This window comes from Harpia harpyja, chromosome 14 (assembly GCF_026419915.1).
Source record: "Harpia harpyja isolate bHarHar1 chromosome 14, bHarHar1 primary haplotype, whole genome shotgun sequence".
NCBI lineage: Eukaryota > Metazoa > Chordata > Aves > Accipitriformes > Accipitridae > Harpia > Harpia harpyja.
In genome coordinates this window covers 17,174,544-17,196,148 of record NC_068953.1, presented here as the reverse complement: position 1 = coordinate 17,196,148, position 21,605 = coordinate 17,174,544, and the positions used below count along the sequence as shown (strand labels likewise).

At 39.1% G+C, this 21,605-nt stretch overlaps 1 protein-coding gene across 6 annotated transcripts in view; it reads left to right on the top strand.

Moving 5' to 3' along the window:
- MAP2K5 (mitogen-activated protein kinase kinase 5) overlaps positions 1-21,605 on the top strand; it is a 142,214-nt gene that overhangs the window by 60,392 nt on the left and 60,217 nt on the right. For all 6 annotated transcript variants that reach the window (XM_052808881.1, XM_052808878.1, XM_052808877.1 and 3 more), the window contains 4 exons: positions 2,359-2,407; positions 9,745-9,818; positions 10,748-10,798; positions 14,010-14,081. In XM_052808881.1, the coding sequence (XP_052664841.1) occupies positions 2,359-2,407; positions 9,745-9,818; positions 10,748-10,798; positions 14,010-14,081 (246 nt within the window). The remainder of the gene's footprint in view (positions 1-2,358; positions 2,408-9,744; positions 9,819-10,747; positions 10,799-14,009; positions 14,082-21,605) is intronic.

Genomic DNA, 21,605 nt, shown 5'->3' with positions numbered 1-21,605 from the left:
AGCAAGTAGAAGTACTTTTTGTGTCAAGGCTTTGTCAAGTCATTGTTGCAAAACCTACTTTACTGAATACCAATAATTCCTGCTAGATGTTCAATCAAAAGATACTCTCTTCCAGCACCATTTTAGAATAATATTTAATACTTAGAGTCCTTCCCTAACAGGCAAATGTAAGTTAAGTGAATAACGGTACTTTGCACCAGGTTAGTCCATCTGGGAGGCTCCTGTGCGCATATTTGCAGCCCAGAATAAAGGGAGAAACTCTTTTCATTCCTTTGTATACTGATGCTGAGAGAATCTGAATGTGAGAGTTTGTTTAATACTGTGTCTTTTATAACTGCTTATTCAGCACACGTTCCATAATAAAGATGTTTAATAACTTACAGCTGTTGATTTTTTTTTCCATAGGAAATGTTTCCTTTTTTCTATGAATATATGCTTTAAAATAATTTTATAATGGTTTTAAAGATTTTAAATAGTCTAAATATATGTTTAATAATCAAAGAAGCTTACTATGCTTAAAATCACTTTCACCATTGGAGGAAGCCCAAAATGTTGCACCCCCTTTATTTATTTTTGCAGCAATACTTTTTCTTCTTCTTCTTCTTCTTATGTCAAAATGCCGTGTAAGTAGAATTCCCCTGTTTTGCTTTTTGAAAGGCTAATGTGAACAAGGCCACACCTCTGGGCATGCAGAATTTGACTAAGGCCTTTTGTTACAGGTAATTACCATCCGAGGCCATGAGATAGTTGGGTATGGAGTGTGAGTTTAACGCTGAGGAATTGCTACCTAGAGCAATTTACTGGGGATCCAGAATCATTATTTGCTTTACAAGAGATGCACATTCCACTGATACTGTTTTTGGTTACAGAATAAATTTTAAAAAGAGTTTCTAATCCAACAGTAAGGCTGAAAATTAATATGCTATCTGCTTTCACACTGGATAATATTTTTAGCACTCCTGCTTGATCACTGTAACAGAAGTAATTTCATTTCCGTCTACTTGGACAATGAAAAGAATGTAATTGTTTTGTCTGAAAAACTCATACAACTTTACAAATGTCAGAAATGCTTTATTGTTCTGGAGATGCACAAAGAGAGTGTCTCAGGAAAATGAATGAAATGTCATCTCGTAGATGGAAACTTTATAAAAAAGATTTGCTCTATTAAAAAAGCTGGCTGAGACAGCAGGGATGGTTTGGGTAAAAAGTAAGCAGTAGTAGAAGTATGCTTGTTGAATCTTGTTAGTTCTCTGGGCTTGTAAAAGTAGTAAATCTAGGGGAAAAATTACAATGTTAAAAATGCAAGAAGTATTGGGGTTTAATTACTTTACAGAAATAAAACCTGCAGAGAGGATAACTTGTAACACCCAACTGCTCTCTTAGGGAGTTGACTGAACAGCTTGTATAATTTCGAGCTGTTACTATCATACCGTATATAGAAAATGAATAGAGTGGCAGCTGGATCCAGTGATGATTTGTTGGTTCTGAAAGAGCCGTATGTATGTATTCTGTGTAAGGAAGTGTCATGGGTTGTTGTTTTGGGAAATACTCCTGCATTCATACTACAAATGCATGTCCTACAGATTTTCATTAAAATGCATCTCGTACATAAGGTGCTCCAATGTAGTACTGGACTAACAGGTTTTTGAGTTTGGTTTTAACAGTTAAGGTAGTGGAAGGAGCAAATTCTGGAATAGCAGGCCAAAGTCTGCCCCAGTTCTTATCTTCTAGGGTCCCGATTATATTTTCTGGGGCTATGGGATACAGTAAGATTTGTGTTTGGTCCAGGATGAGTAATATGAAGAATGAGACGATTTACACAGTTCAAGAAGAAATGTTAAGCATTTACATTAAGTAAAAGCCTGGGAAGTAAAGGAGGAAAAAGTACAGATGCACGAAAGGGAAAGGGAGGGTGAAGTGGAAGAGGCTGTTAGAGATTTTGTTATTTTCTGGCCTTTAATTTCACTGGGTTTCCTTTGTTGCAAAAAGACAAATCATTACACACTTTGTCTTTCATGATTTTTAACACCCCAGCAAAGAGAGATGAATTAAAAATACAATGAAATGCCTAAAGGGATTCAGTATAAGCTCAACTAACTTCAAATTACAGATCCTGGGAAGAAGCTTATTTGTGTGTTCTTAAAGAACCTGTTGCCATGTAGTCCGCAGCAGGTTTGCAGCAGCAGTTTATCTGGGTCCTGCAGTCCTTTGGAAGGGATGCTTTGTCTCCCCTTTTCATGGTCCTGGCTCCATTCTTCATTGGAACTCGTGTCTTTAACGACTCGCACCAGCTGAGATGTGTAGTGTTTCCTACCAGGAATCTTTAATATGTGTTGTCGCTTTTTCTTTTACATTCAGGTTGTGAAGGGCCTTACCTATTTATGGAGTCTAAAGATTTTACATAGAGGTGAGTGACAGATGTTTTCTGTTTTCCAGTGAAATACCATATTATTTTATTTTAACAACACTTTCTACAGACACAGTAGACCATACTAGCATCTGGTTTGATTCCAGTGGAGCAATGCAGAATGAATCTTACTCATTAGTCTTGCAGATTTTCTGATAAAATATTTTTTACTGCTGTTCTCTTTTATTGCCCTCCCTCCTCCCCTACAAAGAAAAAGACTAAACAGAGGAAAGACTTCTATAGAGATTTAGATGCTTAGGGTTACAAACAGGTGCCCAGTGGAAAAATCAGCAAGGAAAATCAGATGTTTGACTAGTATTGAAAATAGAAGATAGATAATGAATTTTCTTATGTACTTCAGAAATCTCACGTGACAGCCACAAGCGTTGCTAGAGTCTCAGATCTCTAAAATTGTGGCCTGCTGTCCTCTAACATGGTCATGAATAATTAAAGAAACTTTAAACCTGCTTGGACATAAGCCATTTTTGGGTTTTGCTGTTCATTCTCCTTCCTGAAGCTAATCTGTATTTTTATAAACTTCTCATTTATTTCTTGCTTTTTAATGTTGTTACATTTTGTTAAAAATGTATCTATTGTGGTAAGTTAATTCAGATATACTAGAACTTTCAAAACCAATGTCAGTTCTGGAAACAGTGGAAAATGCTGTTTAAAGAACAAAGAAGCCCTTCCCCCTACACCGCCATCCCCCCCTTCCAAAAAAAAAGAGAGAGAAACTCATTACATTTATAATGTTTCTAAAGTGTCTGAAAGTAACTGCTCTGGTTCCTAATGTTGCTAACAATACTGTTTAATTTAACCCATCTGCTCACTCAGCCCGTGTGCACAGTTGGAGCGTGCAGTAACCGACATCATTTGTGATTGAAAGAGAAGTGTAAAGTAGAGAGACACATAGAAAATTTTAAGTTGCAAACCAAGTAGGTAAGACCATTTCTTCTGGAGTGCCTAGTTTTGGAGTGTCTGAGAAGTAGGTGCTAGGCTCTGGCAAGGTGATGAGCAATGCCTGGGTTAGGCACCCAGGGTCCTGATGTGATCAGTGCAAAGAGTCAGGCACCTCTGGAGAGTCATCCAGAAATCTGTGCACTGAGTGGGGAGAACAAGCTAATAGGAAACACTAATTACCAGTATGTATTGAGGTCCTGCCCCTCCTTAAAGCTTAGGCTCAGACTGTCCTCAGGCTTTTGTGGAGTTTGTTTGTAGTGGAGGAGGAGATTGATCCTTTCTTTATGTAATGGCCCAGCGAGCAGCTGTGCAACAGGACATCGGGTTCAATTCTTCCTCCGTCTCACAGCATCTCCCTCCTGGGAGAGGGCTCTGATGTGAGAGCACAGGCTGTCTCCTGGGTGGGAGAAAGAGGGCTGTGGCCAGAAGAGTGAGTAGAGATCAAGAGAGGACCTGGCTTCGTTACCCCAGATTAGAAGGTGAGTGAAATGCTAAGGCTGCTGGTGTATTTGACCCTAGGCTGTCGCTGGATTAAAAGAACAAAAATAACCAAGAGTCCATGACCAACTTGGTGCAGACACAGGTTACCAAGGAGGCTTCATTTCTGGTGATGGTTTAAACATTTCACCTACCAGCCTGAATGTTGCCAGATGCAGAGATTTATCAGCTCCATCCACTCGCAGCAAAAGGATGAACAGTTTAGATGCCAGAGCTGCCACAGCAATTGACAGAATAAATATAAAAGAAAAGGTAGCTGGAACATCCGTGGCTGGGTATCGCTCTGAATAGGCTACACAGTCCTTGCCACCGTTTTATAACACCCAAGAAGAAAAAAGCAGATTGGAAATTTTTTTCATTTTTAATTTTTTCGTTGAAGATTCTGGCTGCCTACTGAATGTGATTTGGAGAGAGCAATGTGGTCAGGCATAAATACTATATCTGTAACATTTTATTCTGCTGTTGCTGTAAATTTAGAACCTGGGTCTGATTTTTGCTTTGCCAGTAAAACACAATCTCTCCTTCTGCATGGGTTTCATTGCCTTGATTGAAGAGCAGCTCTGAGTTTTTGATGAATTATGTATGGTCCTTGCTATGGTCTAAAGAAAGGCGCAGAAACTGATTTTTCATCGCACTTCCAATTTTCTGGCCTTGGTCTGTTGCTGGATTGACCAAGGTGAGAACAGCACTGCAAAACGCCATGGAGGGGATAACTAGCATTCCAGCATCCAGGAGAGTTTCCTCAAGGGATTGGATTTCAGTATTACTCTACCCATTTTTAAGATACAGAACATGTGTGTACTTAAAAATGGGTACAGAGAATACAATGCAAGGAGGATGCCTATTTCTCAAAGTTATCTCCTTCAGCTGTCTACTGGTTTTAATGCAGCAGAGGTAAATGAAAGAAAATTTAACCCTGACTTCTTTGCTGTCACATGTAAAGCAGACCATGCAGGAAGCTCACATAGGCTAAGAAGTCAAGAATTTCCACCGTGGTGATAACGAAGGTGGAGAAGCAATCATCGTGAAGAAGCTGTGTAAGGCAGTGCAGCACCCGACAGTTTGTGACTTGAGCATGGATTAAAGCGAAGGAAACAAACAATGAGCAAGTCTTTTATTCCAGATCAGACATTTCAGCAAATATTACAGCTTAACTTCAAAACAAACCTTGCAACTAATGAGGTGGTAGCCGTGCATATTAATAAACCCAAAGCTGTAGTCATAGTCATCACACCCACATCAAACATAAACACAAGATTAACACCTATACCACTTCTTTGGAAGATGTGAGAATGTCCCAATGATAAGTGTGGTCTTTTCCCCAGAGGATAAGAAGTAGAAATGGAAGGGTAATGAGAAATTAATTTAGATTTAAAACAGAATTAGCAATTAAACAAGTCTAATCATGTACAAAGTCAAAGTTTGTATAAAGACAAACCAAAATCTGTTAAGTTCAAGAATAAGTATAGACCGTATGCATTTTATGTGGTATGTTTTTCTCTGTTCACACCTCCTTATTAAAAGAAATGTATGAAATAAATGTTACCCACTTGTGTTTAATTGTACTGATCTGTATTTGTATGCATGACTGTCTGTTTACTGGGGGCCAGTATGTATTGCGTGGTTTGGGCACCTTGGTTTCTGACTACGTTTTAAATTTGTGTCAGAGTTTTGGAAGATTTTTCTGGTTGGTGATTTGTGAGGTTGAACAGAGTTGATGATTTGGACTTCCTGGACTGTCTGTTGGTTGCGTGGCTGTCTATGGCAGAAGGGAGGTTTGTGCATCACTCAAACCATCTCTTTTTTCCCCAGGATATTCCCATAGAAGGATAATCAAATCCTCTTTGTTTTGACGTAAGCTACTGGAGCTGAGGAGTGCTGGTTGGTAGGAACAGGCACTAGTGCAATATGGACAGTGAGTGTTCCCATCTTCTCAGCAGTAACTGTGGTTTGCTGAGGGTTTCACCCAAGATGTCCAGAGCAGTGTATTTGACTTCCCCCCGCCCCCCCCCGCCACTCTTTTTAGCTTTGTGAGAAATAATCAGTGATAGCGCTGCATATAATGAAGCACAAACAAAAATACTAGAGCATGTGTACATATAAATGTACATATTTATGTATATATATGTATAGCTAAATGCATATGTGCACACTCATGGACCACTTACCCATATTTGAAAAAAATAATCCTGGCCTCTGCAAAAAGCATGCTGATGAGGTTGTTATGGCAAGAAAGTATTTTCATTCTTCCAGCAGCTTCACTTTAACAGTAATATTCTGTGAGCTGTCTGCAGCTAAAGTTGTGCTTTTGTATCTCGTCCCCCTTGAACCTGGCGTACTGTGGGTTTATATTTTTAAAAGACAGAAAAAGTCAAGAGAGAGCTTTTAAAAATCTGGGGTTTTTCTCCCCACAATCGATAATCTGTTTGCTTTTCAATAAAATAAGATGACTGAAATGTTTGGTGTTCAAAAAGCTGAACTTCTGACAATTCTGTTTACTGGTAAGTAAGACCTTGGAGGTCCGATTTATTTGCAGAGAGGTGAAATGACTTAGATATATCATAAAGAGGACTTGTTCATCCTCTGTAATGATGCTTCATAGAAATAATTTGTATTAAGCAAGCACTGGTAATGGGAGCATAATGACCCCTTTTGGCTCTTGTTTAAATTCTTTCACTTCTAAACAGTAATATTAATCACAAGCAGATGGTGCAGAACATTATTTATGCACATTTGTTTTCCAAAACCAAAAAATGTTTAACCCATTAACTGAAGCGGTTTATGAAACAAAAAGGCTAATTTGCTGACTGGGTGATTTTTCTCCCCACTTTCAATATGAGATTATTTTGTGAAGTGACATTTTTGTCTAGGATTGTCACTTCCTTTTTTTTCTTGAGGAAACCAATGCAACCCTTGGAATTCATAGCAAATATTTGCTTAAATACTCCATTTGCAGCGCTGTTTAAATTCTGCTGTAAGGACAGATAATATTTGTTCTTAGCAGTGCTTGTTTGGCTGCAGCTTGCTCGGTAGAGTCCCCAACCTGCACAGGCTTCCCTTCCTTTACGGACTGATTGCCAATTGCTTTTTTCAGGAATTTTTTTTTTCTTCTAAAGTTCTGTTTGTGGAAGGATTTCAGGATCAAGCCATGCTTAATGAATGACAGATTTTTTTTTTTAATTATATCGACTTACTGTCACATCCCACATGATAGCAGGGAAGGGGAGATGGGGTCTGCAGATCCCCAGTGACACAAGGTGATGGCTGGATAGAGCCTCGGCTCTTCCTTAGTGGGATAGGGGACAAATGTGGCGTGGTGGTTTCCTCTGGTGAGTTGTGTTAAGGGAACGGGGACTTGTGGGCTGCACTTGGAGACCACTCTGCTTCTTCCTCTGAACTCATGACATATATGCGTTTGAGTCCTTATAGAAAGAAAATTTGGCTGCGTACATGTTGCATCATCATCACTTTCCGTGAGGTCATAGCGTTTCACACTCAGAGCTTCCTTCTGCTTTCCCAGACCCTTCACTCAGAGTGAAAGTATTTTTGCTTTGATAAAAAACAATGCTGATGATCTGGTCCTGATCCCACAAACCTGTTTTCAGCCATACTGCATCAAAATGTTTCTCTCATCCATTTGGCCATTAATTATTTTTGTTACATCCTTTACAATTAAAAGCAAGAGCCTCTTGTTATACTGCGGTTTTCTTTTAGAAGTGTTAGTGCTGTCAACTGCTGGATTCGTGGTGCAGAATGTCAGTATTTTCTGTGTGTGTAATTGCACCTGCTGTTTAGTTCATTACAATTCAGCACAAGCCTAGTAATGAGGTAGCTCTTATTGGCTGCCATATTTTTAGAAAGAAGGTTAAACAGGATTACTGTGCAACTTACTGTTCTCGGGATTCAGGATAGAGCCTGCTGATGTACTCGGCATGTCTTGTTAGATTTAGCAAAGTCACTCGACACCAGAGAGGGATGTGCTGCTTAGCGGGTTGCCACAAGCAAATATTTGAGTCTACCTGAAGTTTTAGTTAGAAAACATATCCTAAAATGTTGTTGGGAAGTGTATGGGAGGTTTTGCGACTGCATGGATTGCTCTGTAGTGGTGGTGTTGTTTCATCACCTGAGGCGGGGGAATAGGTAAAAATCCATCAAAAATGGAGCACACAGATTGAATTCCTAAAGATAAATGGAGATCAGGGTACACAAACTGAGTCTGTTGATGCTGTAACGTGATGGAGACACTTGTGACTAATTTTTCTTTTGGCTTTGGGGGAAATTGCAAAATGTATTGGCAGTATTGATACCTAACTTAAAACATACAGATCCACTTAGGTTATATAATGTGCTATTGAATTCTCCCCTTTTTAAACTGGATTTTTAGCTCAAATATAGGAAAGCATTTAATCAGCTTGTTAATTGAGGTTATACATTTCTACATTACAGAGACAAATTAAGCAAGCTACTGTGGTACCAGAAAACATCTGCTAAACAAAGGCAAACTTAATGATAAACAAAATTAGGTTCTTTTCTAGTTGGGTTTCATCCATCTGCACCCAACTAGTGTTCACTTTTAAAGAAGGCAAAGATACAAGCTATTGCTTTTAATCCATTTTGACAGAAGAAAGCAGTGATTAGGCAAAGCCACTGTGCTCTAATCTTCCAAGTTTAAGCCAGGCCATAACGTGCACATTATGCTTTCTGACTGGCATCCCTGGAACAGAAAAGATGCTCAATGTTTCCTGCACTACAGTCAGGCTGGATGTTCACATGTCGATTTTACAGTATGCAGCAGAAGCGTACCAACTTCTTTTGATATCAGATGTGGTCAACGTTAAGATCTTTGCGCCACTGACAATCTGGCTTTATGATGTACATTGATGTTTTATTTGCTAGACCGGGTTTAGTAATCGTTTTTAGGCGTTGCTGGCAGTTAACCTGTGTAAAAGCTCTGAAAATGTGAGATCAGAGCAGTTTTATGCAGTAGAAGCTGTGGAGGTGGAAGCCAGTAGTTTTGAATAATGGTGTACACAAGAGCAAAGCTGCACTGTATATGTGTTCTTGTAGCAGAAGGAGCCTCGAATGTGCTTGTATTTTTTTGTGTTTTGCATGTGTTCCTATATACAGGTGTTTGTATGGGTTACTTTGTAATTTTTTATTAAATTCTGCTCTTGTCACTATATGGAATTAAGCAAGGGCTGTTAGGGAAGAGGGAGGCAGGGTTAATTGCAGTGTTAGAATACAAAGTCGCAGGGCTGGGATGAACCTTAAAAGGTCAGCATGGCTATCCTTTGATACGAAAACAGGCTTCACTGTTAGCGCTGTTGCTTTTGGCTCGTTCCTAAATTGTCCAGTGACAGAGTTTGTTCCCTCTCTGTCATTTCCCCTTCATGCCGTAATCTGCAGATCCTTTTTTGCAGACCTGCTTCAGCCTACACTCCAGGCAGTTCTTTAATCCTATATTTATGCAGTTGATTAATCCCCATCTAAATGTAGCGCTTCCATTTGTCCCTATTGAATTTCATCTTATTTTTTCAGTCTGATTTTCCGGTTTGTCAAGATCATGTTGAATTCTAGGTCCTATCCTTCAGTCCACTTGCTGTCCCTCCCAGATGGGTGTCACCTGCATATTTGGACTCTGATCTTAAGGGTCTTTTCCAACCTAAATGATTCTGTGATTTAATAACAGGGTTTACTAGTATTTGAGAGGTACAGTGTCATCTGTACTACTGACTGTTACAAACCAGAGGTTGCATTTGGAATATATCTTTGAAATATTTCCTATTAAAATCCATCATGCCAATATTCGTAACGATCTCTGTATATGCGATGTGTATCTAGGATAATACAGATTAAATCCAGTTTTGTTCCCTCAACAGATGTGAAGCCGTCTAATATGTTGGTGAACACGCGAGGCCAGGTGAAGCTGTGTGACTTTGGGGTTAGCACTCAGGTAATTCCCCCTTTAGATATCTGCCCACTCTCCTTCTAATGTCAAAATCACCTGGCTGCCAGACAAACAGCCCCACAGCAAGCTCCCCTCTGCTGGGACAGCCCTATTCATTTTTAATCTCTGGGCGACTTTTCTTCATCTGAATATGATTGTTCATTGTTTAATGACAGTAAAAACTGCTGATATTGTAATTACTACTTACGAATAGCAAACTTCATTGATATGCAGCTTTGATATGAAAGCGTTTTGGCCAGACAAAAGGGAGGGCAGAACGAGAGATGTGTCTGGGGAGCCCAACTGGCCCACAATAAAAATTAATATTGGGAGTAACAATAGTGGTGGGCTTTTACAATGTGCAGCACAAATTTTAATTAATTTCCATTTTGGGCCTCCCTGGAGAACTTCTCTGATAGTGACCCATGAGCTTGCTGTGATGTTGATTTGAATTTCAGCACCTTTACTCTCAGCCAAACATGAGGACCAAAGAGAAGGTCAGCCTTGTATTATAAGTTGTCAGAGTCTGTTGTCCCTCCAGCGTATTTAGTGCTCGTTGCATTCAAGTGATGAATGTGGCTTTATTCACATCTTGAGCCAGCTGACTGAAAAATGAATGCGTTCAATCCTACTTCAAATTGACTTTTTATATCAGACTAGTTTGGGGTACTAAAGCGATAAGCATCCTGTTTAACAGAATTGTTTAAGGTTATCTGCCATAAACTGTAATGCAGTGCTTGTTTAAATTGGAACTCTCATTCCGAACAGAAGAGAGATTTAATCATTTTTAATGCCTTTGCAGATAAATTTGTTCCCTTTTACATAATTTTTACTTGATTTATAGGAATGATGATTGTAGGTTAAATGAGGAATAATTGCCCATTTTATTTCCACATTATCTTTATATTGTTCTAACAGACTGTTTTGTCTGATAGCTGGTGAATTCTATAGCCAAGACGTATGTTGGAACAAATGCTTATATGGCGGTAAGTGGATTTATGCAGGAATAACATTTAAATAGAAGTATTTCTTCACAGTCTTGTTCTGTGTAATGCAGGATATATTCTAAATCAATTCTCAAAACTTCATCTCTCCCTATCCCCAGCATAAGCTATGTCTTAATGGTGTGTGCCATGAAACAACTCCCTTTTACTGTCTTGCAGACCCACTGCCTTCCTATCTGTGCTCACCTGCCTGCTCGGTGACAACTGCACTTCTTGCTCATAGGGAAGAGTAATATTGGAAAAGGGTTTCTTTCATATATTTTTAGTTGCCTTTACTGCATTGTAACAACCAGGAACAAAGAAGGGAGCCAGTTCAACGTTCAAAAAAGAGTTTTCCCCTGATAGCCTGCAACTCTGCAGACCGCTTACAGTCTGATACCATCCACAGTTTGGGAACTGCTGCTCCCAGCCTGCAGTTTAGTAAAGCAGTAAACTACAAAAGTTAGCATGTATTTTCTGTTAGATCAATTTGATTAATTTTAGTTCTCCGTTTAACAGATGTGAAAACTTAAATGCTTCAGTTTAGAGTGGTATATTAACTGTTGACTTTTATTTGGGGCATTAAAATTCTCTTAGCAAACTACTTCTGTCATAATATTGAGGAAAAAATAAGTGTTCGGCTTGTTTAAAAAAAAAAAGTGTAAATAATACAAAGTGGTTGATACTTGTATTTTTCAAACCTCAGAAAAGAGGAGAGAGAAATCCATGACCTTTAATCGCACTTAGGTATTTTTTCTTACTTTCTTGTAAGAAGAAAGCAGACCAGGGTGTCCGTTTGTTTGCTAAGTGCTTTTCTAGTCAAGGTGTACTCATTATGTGGCTTCTGAAACACTCATGCCACCATCCCAGAAAGACTTCAGCTATCCTGTGTCATCAGAATAGTATGTGCAGAAAAATGTTTTTAAAAAAAAAAAAAAAATCTGGTCTTAATGTATTACCACATTTCCTTAGTAAGCCTGCTGATTTCTGTGCCTTCATTTTCTAAAAGAACTAGAATATAGCAATTCAGACAAATAAACAGCTTCAGATTAATCAACTTTTCCAACTCAGCTGTTACTCTTAGAGTGGTCTTAAGCGGGTCTGAGAATTAAATTGTATTATGCTTTTAGTGTACAAATCAAGATTACTGTTCTCTTTCCCAGGTGTACATTAAATAAATTACTTTTTTTTTTTCTTATTGTTCATGGATGAATGTGATAGATTCATCTATTAATTGAAAAAAAGAAGTTTAAGCTAAAACATAGTTGATCTGATTTCTTGTGTTAAAATTGTTTTGCTTGCTGAATGAGTCATTTGTCATCATCAAATTTATAGTCTAGTCATCAAAAAATAATGAAGGTCATAAGCTTTGGTTTGCCTACTTGGCAGACTGAGTGAATTTGAAACCATTAAAAAAATTGAGGTTTCTGTTTAAAATAAATAAGCAAAAAAGCTTTTTGATTGAGAAATTAAGATTTCCAACAAAAATACATTTTCTGTAAAATCATTGTATCACCACTTTCATCCAAAATTATTTTCTGAATTAAAAAGTAACCAGTTGTAGCAATTTTTAAGAGAAAATATTTTTGAGCTGTGTATCCTTAGGATGATCTCTGTGTTGCACACTTTACTTATGCATGTGTTATTCTTATTTTTATCTTCTTTTCCATACTCTTAAATTCACATGACTAGACTTTTTGTTTAAATGTGCAAATGATTTACTTGCCACTGTCTTGCATGAATACAGAGGTTCTAAACATAAGTTGCTGTTTAAAACTTGAGCTGTTATAACAGAAGAATAAACAATTTGATATTGTTCAGTGTGAATTATGCATCTGATTTGGCAGCTGAGGAAAGGCCAAGGTCTCATCTGCACTAAAAAGATCTGCGAGTATTACCATCTTGCCACAGGTGCGCTGTCTGCCGGTAACAAAACGTGCTTGGCTGGGATAGCCAATACCATGTTATGTTATAAAGGCAGATGTATCTGTCGGTGTACATTTTTGGCTGCATATCTGCATCTTTAGGAGGATCTTTATCAGTATAAAAGGATGCTTAAAAATTGTATCCCTATATGAATGATGCTGTTGCAAACATTTCTCAGATATGCTGACCTAGGCTAACTGTACTTAATGAAGGCTTACCTTAATGAACTTTAAAAAAATAAACAAAATTTTTGGATCACTGTTCAGCACAAAATAAATGAGGTTCAGTCAAAAAGATTTTGTTCCAGTTACATTCTGGGGTGGCTTTTTAGGTTACGGCAGTTGTGGAAGGCTATCCTTAAAGATAACGTGGGCAGCACTGTGTTTTTTACTTAACATTCATGCTGCGATAAAAGCTCTTGACCTGGGATTAGCAGTGCAGAGTAAACATCTGAAAACACATTGGACTGGCACTAATTTGGGAGTTTGTTTTCTAAAAAAGGTCTCTGGATTATTAAAGACTAAAAATACAGCCAGTGCTTTGTAGGTGGTTGGGCTAGACAGGTGCATTAACAGCACAGTGGGGAGAGAAGTCTCATGGAGCCTTTTATTGTTACATTTCATGCTGTACTTGACCTTGGAAATGCTTAAATTGTAGCTTTCAAGTAAAAACTAGCAGTTATGTTTTACAGCATTCTATTTCATGAGGCATTAAACTTGCTATTAATAGTTTTGAGTGAAGTCTTTTTTTCTACAGGTCAAAAATGAAATTTAAAAGTATATAAAATAAAATTGCTGGCATGTGACTTCATTGATTCTTTTGGCTTCAATAACTTTGCTTTTTAAACCATAGTTACTCCCCAACCCCTTGACTCAACATTAGGAGTCTGTTTTCCTGGTGTACCTTGCTGCTGTGCCTGGGCTTAGCAGTAGATGTATACACTGTTGGACCCTCACAACTTGAGGGGTTTGCCGCGCATGTGCAAGCCATTGGCTTTTTTTGTTGGCTAAAACAGCCCAGACACAAATGCCATGGCCAACTTTACAAGGTGCATAGCAATGCATGGCTACAAGTCTAAGCATAACCAAGTCCTTCGCTCTTAAAGAAGAGGCAAAAATAAATAAGTCACGTTTGAAGAGTGGATTTGCTCTCTGCCAGGTTAGCTGGTGAGCTTAAGCTTCTACACATTTTCTCAGTTGATTTGTTTGCCCTGGGCTAGCTTTTGTGGAATAAGTACATATGTTTGTTTGCTAGGCTCAAGAAGGTGTTTCTCTCCGTCTCTTTGCAGCCTGAGCGGATTTCAGGAGAACAGTATGGAATTCATTCGGATGTTTGGAGTCTAGGGATTTCCTTCATGGAGGTATGCAAATATCTCTCATTTTCATGTGCACAATGCAAGAATCCAATGAAATCTAACATCAGAATATTTTAATGTAGTCTTTGTATACTCTTTTATATGTGCATGCTTTTAACTATTGCTAAGTTTCTTGGCTGTATTTAGAATGGATTTGTTCTCACTGCGCTCAATTTGGTTAGATACAAAGAGCCTCTGTACAAACCATTTACCAGTCTTAAACCCTCTAATAAAACTCTATATGAGAGTAAGAAGTAGGGCCTGGTACATGGATGCCTCTGCATCCTTTCCACACCTCTGGGACTGAAGATGACCATATTTCTGTATTGCATCTTCACAGGCCAGGACAGAGTGGGCTATTATTAGGGTTAAAATTGCATTATGCAGATTCAAGGTTTGAGGTGGTTAATGGCCTTGCAAAATCTTTGCCAAAATACTTGCACGATGGTATGAGTCTCTCCTTGTGTGATTAAATAAAGTGTTTGAGTTTAAGTGTTCACAAGGGCTTTTAGAAAGACGTCTCACAAACATAGTTTCAAGCAGGAGAAAGTCTGATCAAAATAAAGCAGTTCAAAGAGAATGTGGTCGTAAATGCAGTCATTCAGCAGAACCCATGCTTTCTGCAGGTTTAGTCAGAACGAGGTCAGTTTTGGTTCAGGAAAAAGGTTATTTTTTTCAGCTTAGGGTTCATCAAACATGAATGCCAATGACTTTATAAAAACGGGTGATTTTTTATAGGAAAGATAACCTAGAGTGTATAAGTTGAGTAGAAATACCTGTGTTAGGATTGCATCTTGACCAGTAAAATCACATCTGTCTTGGTCTGGTCTGGGAGGAGGGACAGGCAGCTCTGGGCTGGTGGTGACAGAAGGTTGTGTTCACTTAGCCTTTTTCACGCTGGCCTGGGCTGGCCACAAACAAGTGAGCTACAGTTGGAAACCCTTGTAGCCTTGAGAGCTCGAGCAATAAGCTCTCAGGAGACTTCTTCAAGTCAAGGACAGTCCCGTGAAAGAACTTCTCCAGTCTTGGAGCAGTTGTTTCTTCCTAGAAGAACAGTTCATTCAAGCCATCGATGACTTGCATCATCTTTCTTGCGCAGCCTGACAAAGGTGTGATATGATTAACTGAAAAATATAGGTGCCCTTCCCTCCTCTTCTGGTATATTACAGCATCATTAAGGTGAAGCTGAATATACCTTCTGGTGAAGTGTGGCTGATGTTTTTAGCAGAAGATTAGGTAGAAGTTAAGTAGTCTTGGTGCTGGCCCTTTGCGTCTAGGCAAATTTCACATTTTGTAGCCTAAAAGTTAACCAAGGCTATTGTTATGTGTTCAAACAATGAATTCCTTGCCAAATCAGTTTTAACCAAAATGAAAATACTTAATGCTGAATCATTGCATTGAGACCTTGTAAATCTTTTCCAGAGTCTGACTGAAGCTAACTCTGAATTACAGTAATGACATACTTTAATGTGTCACAGGGGATGCAGTTCTCTTAATTTGTTTTACTGCAAATTTTAATGGTTTGCGATGCTGGAGAGCCCTCACAATTTTGGGAGAGATACAGAATGTACTCACGCACTCTGTACATTAATCTAGCCAACAAAGGGCTAAAATGAGATTATATTACATTAAGACTTGACTATGGTGTTCTTCCTGATTCACGGTGGAATAAGAGTGATATAAATGCAGAAGTCCTATAGAGCAAGAATTTACTAGTTCCTTTGCTGAATAAAAAAATGTATTTTGATTTGCAGCAGAAATCCGATGATTTACCATGTAGACCAAGATATTTGGAGTTTAGTTTAGGATTATTAGTAGGTAACCTGTCTGGTCATGAATTTGATTTAAAGGATGAAGTTCACATTATATTAGCCAACATTAGGAAAACTCCTTTAATTTGCATTTGCTCTCCCCTTTTAAACATTCTCAACTCCCCCCCCCCACACACTTTTCACGACTGTCCTCTGAACCAAATGTAGAAAAAACAATTTGGTTCTATGTGCTCTGTTAATTGGTATGTCATCTGGTCCTCCAAGACCTCTCTTCAACATGATCGCTGTTTTATTGAAGTGGTTTGAGTGATGTGTTAAATGATGAAAGCAAAGACAGTGGCTTAGAAAAATGTCTCAAAAAAGGTGAAGAAGATGCTCAGAGAGCCACACAAGGTCACTGTCATTAAAGTAGCACTGCATCGACATGGGGATTGGTAGTGGCTCTTGCTGATGGAACTGTTAAAAAGGGAAGTTATCATTTGCTGTAGGATTTTGAAATCCTCTCCATTTAGTGGTGTAATACTCCAATCCCTACAACTTCATGCTAGCACAGTTATAGCACATTAATTTAAAAGAAATGGCATGTGGGGCCAAGTTAGCAAGGGCTGTTCTGATGCATGATAATATAAAACAGCAGCTGAGTAAATCTTCTCATTTTCTTTAATATTCTTCTGAGCCTTTAAAATGTCTTGAATTTCTTTGCTGCAAAGCTATGTGTAATGAGAAACTGAACTGTTACTTTTGAAGGTTAAGAAAACTGCCCCCAAAAACTCGCTAGCAGAGTGTGAAAAGTATTAGGTGTGGGTACCACCTAAGTTTTGAGAGATGGTGAGCGTTCTTGTTCCTTTTGAAGTAAGAGGTGTCTGAGGGTGTTCAGTCTTCCCTTTGCCAAAAAATAAAAAATAAATAAAAATAATAAAAATTAAAAAAAAAAAAGAAAAAGTGCTGCTAGCTTTTCTACTATTATTTGTCCATTTTTTTGGAGTTTGCATTTCTTTCTTCAGGATTTTCTGAAGTGAATTAAATTTTATAAGTGTTTCATCACAAATAGTTTGTGTGTTTTCCGGAGGTTTTTGGATGTTTTATTTAAGTGCTCTTGGGTTGACAAAGCAAGTTCAATTTAAACCAATGACACTGCTGTCACTACACTGAAGACTGTGTCAGCATTTTCATTTATAAAAGCTGGTTTTCAGTCATAAAATACACTCCAGGCTGACTGGGCTGAGTCAGAGTGCTGCGTGCACTCTGTAAGCGATTCAGTCTCCCTCCAAGAGCTGTGCCCTGCACAGGAGGATAAATAAGATTGCCTAATATTTCTTGTTACTCTCCAATATGACTCCAATCCTACCTTGCATGGCTGCTATCCTAAAAGCGAGCTTTAAAGCATCCAAAATGGGATAAAATACATCTTGTTGGGTTTTGATAGGCAGCGTTCTTGCCCAGTGGTGCCTTTTTGTGGACACGTTTGAGGAGTAGGTTTGCCTTCAGCTAAGCTGCTTCTCCTGGGATAAGAGACTGCTGTAAGAGACAAGAAGGTGGGTGAGAAGAGGTTTGGTGGGACCCTGTAGGACTGGTGTGTTCTCAGGTCCTCCTGTGCTTCCACAGAGGGTTGCTTCTTGCTTTTCCCCCGGATTTTACCACCTCAAAGCTGCCTGCTGAGGAGTGCTGGCACTCTCTGGAGACTGAGGACCAGAGTCTCCTGCATACCACAAGGAGATGGTAGGTGAGGAGGAGGGAGTTTTGGGAAGGGAATGGAGTAGAGTTGTGATCCAAGTTGTTCACTGAGGCAAAGTATAGGCTTGCGGATCTTTGCCAGAAGATCCATGGCTCATTTTATCTACAGGTAGAATTGGTATTATATTTTGTTGAAATGCAGGAAGTGAAAGTGATTTGCTTATGCCACAAACCGAGTAAGTTTTAGAAGTAGAATGTGAGCTCATGTGCTTGGCTAACGATACCTTTTTGTACCTCCTTTTGTATCACATCCTAATGTCTACTTTCCACTGTCCTCTGCTGAGAACAATAGCTACTTCCCTGTGTTTCAGGTCTCCTTTTAAAATGAACTTTCCTTGCAAAGATTATCAATGCTCTCACCTTCAGGGAAAAGGAGTTTGTCTATTAGTTCTAACATTAGAAGTTCTTAAAACTCCCCAAATGAGAATTTTAAGTCTTCGGTCACCAGAGTTCTCTGTTATCTCTATATTTGCAAGAGTTTTCAAGGGTTGCTAGTTGTTTGTGACATTTGTGTTAAGATGCTGTTTTAAGCAATATTTCAAGCAGTCGTATGACAGATTTTCAACATTTGTGTGCATTCCCATATTACAGGAACACCAATATATATACCACAAACATGCCTTGCATCATGTATTTCAGGCACCCATACATATCTTCTGAGCGAGTTTAACACTGATTGTATGCGATGTCAGCATTATGGAGTCTTAGACTGTTCAGCACACTTGGGCTGGGACCACAGACGGAGTTGTAAGAGCTCACTCAGACCACGAAGGCGAAGTGGAGAAACATGTTTGAAGAGGGTGCTACAAGAGCAAGAAGCTCTGCTTTAAGATGATTCTCTTAAAGCACTTCAATCTTTAAGATGTTTAACTGCATAAAACTGATGTAAAGACTCATGTATATGTAATCTGGTCAAGGATAGGAGGTTTCAGAATTTCTAAGGAGTCTAAAATATGTGATCAGTCACATATCATCAGCTTTGAAGTGATAATGGTTCAAGATCAAGATTATGAGCTGATCTGCAGGAAGTTCTGCAGACCACGATTTTGTCTTCTGCAGGAGTTCACTTATATGTGGATGTTATGGTTGGTCTTTCATCAGTTTTACACCCTTATCTAAAAAACAGCAGGCAGACAGATGGGGGGCGGAATCTAAGACCCAAAGCTTGGCAGTAGGTACAGCATAGTTTCTGTAGTGGCACTGGAGACTCGGTGAATGTTTGGTAGAAAGGGGTACAGTCATGATGGGGCAGCTGTGAATGTCTGTGTGACTGCTGGAAGTAAACACGGACCATGCAGTGACCTACAGTGTCAAAAGCTACACTGAGCGGAGGCAGGAGGAATATTAATTAAAGTAGCCCGTTAGAAGATGGCAAGGGTCAAGCTGAAAAGGGAAATGAGAATTTGCCTTTAATCTCCATGCAGAGCAGGAGTCTTGATATGGTAACAAAATACTTGGCTGAAGTGAGGCATCTCCGATCAAGTGACAGGTCTTACGGGGATTGTCCTTGCCTTTTGTGTGCTTGGAATGAGCAGAATTTTATTCTGCTTGTTTAAACTGGAGAGGCTGGGAAACGCCTTGCCATGGTGATGCCACTGGTGCTGGTAGAGCCACTGAGAATGACTCGTAGCAGAAGGCATGAGGTCATCATTAAGCAAACATGTGAAGAGCATGATTTCCTCATTCCTACACTGAGAATTGAAGAAGTTCTTAAATTAATGCATTAGATGGATCTGGGCACATTTCAATAGATACAGTATTATCTGTCTTAAAGTACTCCCCCCCCGCCTTTTTTTTTCCTTATTGAATTCCAGCCTTCTCTAAACTAATAAAAACACTGAGCCCCACTTCTGTGCCTAGCCATCTAATAACCAGCAATGCTTGGATGTTATAGGTGTTTACTTTGTCACTGCAAATTACTCTAAATAATATTAATATTAGAGAAAACTTAAACCAAGTGTTTCTGAAAATGCTGGATTACCATCTCTGTGGTTACCTCTGTGGTTACCATCTCTGTGGTCTCTGGATTACCATCGTCTCTCTGCCGATAGCAGGGCCTCGAGCAGCACTGGTTTCTGTGACCCCAGCCCTTGGCCAGACCATTCTTGAAAAACAACCAACTTTATGGAGAAAATGTTTAATTTCTGGCCTTTTTCTGGTTTCATGAAGTATGGCTGGGAGCAGACTCATGCCTTGAGCCCTTGGGTCTCGCAGCTTGGACCACTGATATTTGCATAGGTGTGATTATTTAGTAACAGACATCTTTCATTTAGGATTAAGGAAAACAAGAAAATAAAAAGTGCTTTTTTTTCAGTGAGCCTCATCCTGTTACTCTGTATTCGTAAGGACTATACGTATTGTGATGTTTGTTACTTGCATGGACAAATCCTTGCAGGCTTTGCTCAGCCATTGAGTGTGACTGTAACACACACGGAAGTTTGCTCAGTAACTTGAATTGTTCTCATCATAGAATATTTATGTAGTTTTAGTCATTCTGTACAGAATGATGTGTTTCAGAAACTTGTTCTTAGGAAAAAGCTAGCCTAGATTCCCCCCACCACCCTTCAGCTATTTCAGGCGATGACTCCAAGCAGTGGCCGTTAGCTCTGTTTCCTCATCTGCCATCCTCAGTGGCCACCAGGACGAAGACAATGTCCAGCTACATCACGATCTTTGCGGTAGCGGAATTAGAAGTAAAAGTACCAGTGCCTGAGGGTTGGGTCATGAATTAATAATTGCTGTGTGGTGGGGGAGGCCCGTCAGAATAGCTGAAAACAGGGAAGTTGCCTCGCAGAGTGCTATCAATCACTCAGTGACCATAACTTCCAGTAATTAGTGTATTTTATGGGCCTTTGCTTCAGTGACTCGGAAGCACATATGCTCCACTCACAGCTAAACTTAGCCAGAGTAATATTCCAGGATGATTTATCCGCTTGCTGCACTGGGATGTAACCCTATATTAGGTGAAGATTGTGAACTAAGCTGCAATAAAGTGTAAGTTTAGGTACAGTTTGCACAGGTTGAGACCTCAATGTATCATGTTTCTCGGCAATTGCTCTTAGGCCACTGTGGGCAGCCTGTGCGGCAGCAAAATAAATAATAGAGTTCTCTACCTGAATAGATAGATGAGTGGACAATTAAGGAATAACATCAGCTGTGGTGTATTTGTAATATATGGGATTTTGTAGTATAGATTAATGTTCCCTATTCTTATACTGTGTAGTATAGCTGTTTCTACTTTTTAAAAGTCAAAAATTTAGAAATGTTTGTCAGTTGAGCCTGCCTTTCCCTGTTACTTAATTGGTTTGTAATGGTGGGTGAACTTTCTCGTGCCAGTGGAGATGGAGAACAGCTGAAGTTGAGCTGCATTTCCACCAGCACAACCAAATTCGACTTTTTTTTTCCTTTAGGTATTGAATCTAAATCCAGCAAACAAATAAGCAGGAAGCCTCTCTGCTCAAACAGGTAGTCTCATTAATCATTATGGACCATTTGTGTAAATTTTACACCTGACAGTTTCCATAGATTGGCCCTGAAAGGCCCACGTCCCACCTTTTTCCCTTTAGAAAAGGCGCTGCTATTCTGAGTAACTACAGAACTACATCTTTGAAGATGTAGTGGTAAAAGCCTAGTAATGTAAGGGATTTGTGGCAAGGAAGAAATGTGCAATTTAATCATGATTGTCTGCAGTCTTTAGTTTGCAGTGCATTTACTATAGTTCATATTTAAAAGAAGTCAAAGTGAAACCAATTATCTTTAATTAAGGTGAATTAGGCTTTGATTTTTAATATATTTTATGTAGAGAGATCTCGAACTCATCTGCTCAAGCCAAGGAATGTCCCAAAGGTTATTAGGGCATATTTCTATTGGGCCTGATGGTATTAGTAATAACCTTCTTCCTCATAGTCCTAGACATGAACAAATATGTCACTTCATCAGTCTCTGTTACCCGCGCTTATGCCCCTCCGCAGGGGTCGCAGATTCCACAAGTTATCAGCTAATGGCGTTATACATTAAAAATTGA